Raw genomic sequence first — 3,656 nt, 5'->3', positions numbered from 1 at the left:
GTTACTTTATTTTAGTATAAAATTGAAATATAGGCTGGGAAAGCACATAATATCACCCCTTTACTGTTTTACTCATAAAGGCTAATTACTTTCAAAACCAACATAATTATTGTTTATTAAAGCTTAATAACTTATGAGTTAAATATTCTGTATACTGTGTGTAATTGCTTGTRTAAAAGTACTTTCACACCACATGAGACATGATTTAATGGTTAGAGAAGGTTTGAATCTATTAATCCTGCAGAGCATCAATAATTAAAGCRGTTAAGAGTTTTTGTGAAGGTTAGTAAAGACTGTTTATGATTTTTGAGTATTAATGTAGACAAACCCTTGCTGGCTCACATGTTCCTTTTCATCTGTGGAAATCAGACTGAAATCATCATCAGTTCAAACATTGTCAAACGTTTTGCTTTATGACAGCAGTAAAAGCATGAACATTTCACAGGGTGAATTCTTATTTTATAGTTCTAAAATGTGTTGCTGCGGTAAGAAATGCAAAAAGTGACTTTCTCTGCTCAGAAACTGCAGGCAGCCCGTGCACAGTTGTCCTATAAATAATCCTGCATGGCTCTCCTCTGTGGTTTGCAGGCTGCCTTCACCGCAGTCACGACTGGCGCCCAGAACGGAGCCGGAGCGAGGCTGAAGCTCCCTTCCTGCCGGCTCGCCGGGTGTACTGCAGCTGCTCTCCTCTCTCCGCAGTCACGGGATGTCCCTGCGTCAGAGCCGGGCTTTACGAGCCCTGCTCATCAGCACAACCGTATACGGTAATCCTCTGAGCCCCCCGCTCGCCCTGACGTCATGGAGGCTCACGTCACGCGCCGGTGACGACACAGCTCTAAATCCTGCAGGCTGATATTCTGAAGCTGCAGCGTGAGGGAGGCAGACAAAGATGGGTGGGATGGATTTAGCTCATGAACTGCCCCCCTGTGGAGGCAATCAGTTCTCATTCTCCTGCTCTGGCGTCATGTTGGGTTTTGTAACTCTGTTATGTGTGGCTCTAGGTGGGCGCATCACCGTCTGCACACTAACAAAGGTAAACAGTGCAGCTGGCAGATATTTACTGTGATAATGTGTTTATACAAGGCAATTCTGAAAACAATATGTCARTTAAAACATACTGCAGTGATTTACAAATCATATAAACAAACAGCAAACATATCAAATGTGGAAACTAAGAATAAAACAGCATCTAAATGTAATTACAGCTTTGTGTTTGTCTTTTTAACAGCCTGTAAACGTCTGAATGTGAGAATTTATTCAGGTTTCTCTATTTGATGATTACTGTTTCTGTTTTTATGAAATTTGCAAATCATTACATTCTGTTTGTTTTTACAGATTGCATTTAAATTCTCCCTCAAACGGTATTTAAGACTTTTATTCATCTCAATGTTTGTGATAAAAAACAACAACTTTAGTTTTCTTTAGCTGCAACATGTGATAGCTGTTTTTCTGATGATTTCATGTTATTTTAGATTTAAATGAATATTTTTGAGCTTAAGTCGGGATTTGTGCGATAATTTCCCAAGAATCTGCCTCTCTGTCCTCGGGGTGAACTGCTGTTGGTTAACATGAAATTATTTCCAGGTCAAAATGCATCTGGGTTAAAGGCAGCAAAATCAGGCTTCAAAAAAAAACACTCAAGTCGTGTCTAAATGACATCACATGAAAAGGTTTCTGCATCAATTTTCTTTCATAACTTTCATCTAATTTTATTTTTCTTGAGAACAAAACTCATTATTGTTTTATGGCTTGTTTTATTTTTCTCTTGCAGTTTTTATAATACTAAGAGTGAAGGATGAATGTGAAAATAGCTTTCAGCTTAGATTTATCCTGTCAACTAACGTCATATTTCCATCATAGAATTAAATCTTATCTGTTCCTGAGGAGAGAAACACAAAATATGACTGCAGCCTGAAGAGTCAGAAGGTTTTTTTATTGTACAAAGAAAAGAAAAGAATGCTGCGAAGCTGAATCAAACTGTAACAACCAATGACTCAATATGTGCAACGTTTCTCACAACCCTTCACAATAAAAGCCTCAAACATTGAAACAAACTCTCAAAACTGCTGGTGGTCCAGGCTGTTTGACTGACAACATTGTAAGCTATTTCCACAAGATTTAAATGTTTTTTTTAGGTTAACAGTCAGTGTTTGAGACTCTTATTGTGAAGGACTGAAAGTAATTCTGTAAGCTTTGCTGCAGCAGCAGAAACAACAAACCTCGGACTTGTTCAGATAAATACTGGATGTTATTTGGTAGTTTACCTGAGAAACAATGATAAAAGCTTAATAACAAATAAAACAAATACAGTTAGGTTTAATTATTCTGGTTTARGGATTTTTTCCAACATTGTGACATTTTTACACTGTCGTTTTTTATTTTCCTGATCGGCCCTGTTGTAAATGTCACTACAGCTCTGTAATTAAGTCACAAAAAAAAAAACCTGTGAATGTAAGACAAAACCCTTACTTCAGGGTCTGTCWCCTGCCCTACATGTGGGATTTTAAAATCAAAAGCACTTTAGCTGAGTCATATATTGGACCTTTTTTGATTCTCATAAAACACCTGAAGTCAGAACAACGCCCCGCTGAGCTGCAGAGAAAACATCCCACATGGCATGKAAAGACAAAAAGAAGCAGGAAAGACAAAAAGAAGCRGGAAAGACAAAAAGAAGTTTCAAGAAGTGACATTTCAATTTGCGCCTGACAGAGACAGGTTATTGAAAGAGAAGTGACCTTTCAGCGGGATGGATTCTTTTTCAGGAGCGAGCTGAAAAAAAAATCCCAGCCAGGACAGATGAAAAAGAGCCCGAGCACGAAGTCAGCATGGCCGTGTTGCTGCAGGATCTCTAACTGAGAGCACAAGTCTTTGACTGGGACGCACCGGCAGCTGGAGGAGAGGAGGAAAAGACAAACATGAGGACAGAAAATAATGTTTCAAACGAGGAGCGAGCTGAACTTCTTCCTGTTTGAGATGTTTACACTCAGATCGAAACTTTATTTAGCTGCTTGCCTTGTTTCGCTGCTGCAGCCTTCTGAGCTGCTTCCTCCTTGGCTTTCTTAGCTTCCTCGATGGCGGCCATTTTGGCTTCGTGCTGCTCCTTCAGGGCGTTCCACTCCTTCCTGTTGTTCAGCAGGCGGTCCAGCATGGGAGTGATCTCTACGTGGAAACGACTGAACTCCTGAGGAACACGAAAAGGAAGTTACAAACAAAACAATAAAAACGACACAAATAACGCAACTTTTTTTGTTTTTGTTGTTCGTGTTTGGTTGAATATCTGACCTTGTAGACAAAAGAGCAGACAAAGTCGATGAAACCACATTGGAGTTTTGGCAGCTCGTCTGCTTTGTTCCGGTCCATCATTGGCTAAAGAACGAGAAGTAAACACGTTATTAAATCTTTCATCGGTTTATTTCCAAAGCTTTTTAATGCAGAATTTTAGGGAAGCTGCTCCAGCATCGTGAAAAAGGTGGGAACAGGTCTACTACGGAGGACCAGATCTGACATAAATAGAGATAAAAGCAGTAATATATAAATGGACCAATAAATAAATACACTTAAAATAAACCAATTAAATTAAAAAAGGAGAACTTTAGCTCAAGTTTTATCATTTAATTGACCTTCAGATTTATTTTTCCAGCTTAGTTCCAATAAAT

General features: G+C 39.0%; 1 protein-coding gene across 1 annotated transcript in view; it reads right to left on the bottom strand.

Moving 5' to 3' along the window:
* Window positions 1-1,914: 1,914 nt before the first annotated feature.
* Window positions 1,915-3,656, bottom strand: part of pde6a (phosphodiesterase 6A, cGMP-specific, rod, alpha) — a gene marked incomplete at its 5' end in the record, with an annotated part of 41,581 nt that continues 39,839 nt past the window's right edge. Inside the window, 3 exon segments of the mRNA XM_014002543.1 lie at window positions 1,915-2,889; window positions 3,013-3,181; window positions 3,283-3,366. Coding sequence (XP_013857997.1) covers window positions 2,849-2,889; window positions 3,013-3,181; window positions 3,283-3,366 — 294 coding nt within the window.

The sequence above is a fragment of the Austrofundulus limnaeus genome, unplaced genomic scaffold (assembly GCF_001266775.1).
Source record: "Austrofundulus limnaeus strain Quisiro unplaced genomic scaffold, Austrofundulus_limnaeus-1.0 Scaffold14, whole genome shotgun sequence".
Lineage (NCBI taxonomy): Eukaryota > Metazoa > Chordata > Actinopteri > Cyprinodontiformes > Rivulidae > Austrofundulus > Austrofundulus limnaeus.
Note: the sequence above shows the minus strand (reverse complement) of the source record. Positions and strands in the feature narration are given on the sequence as shown.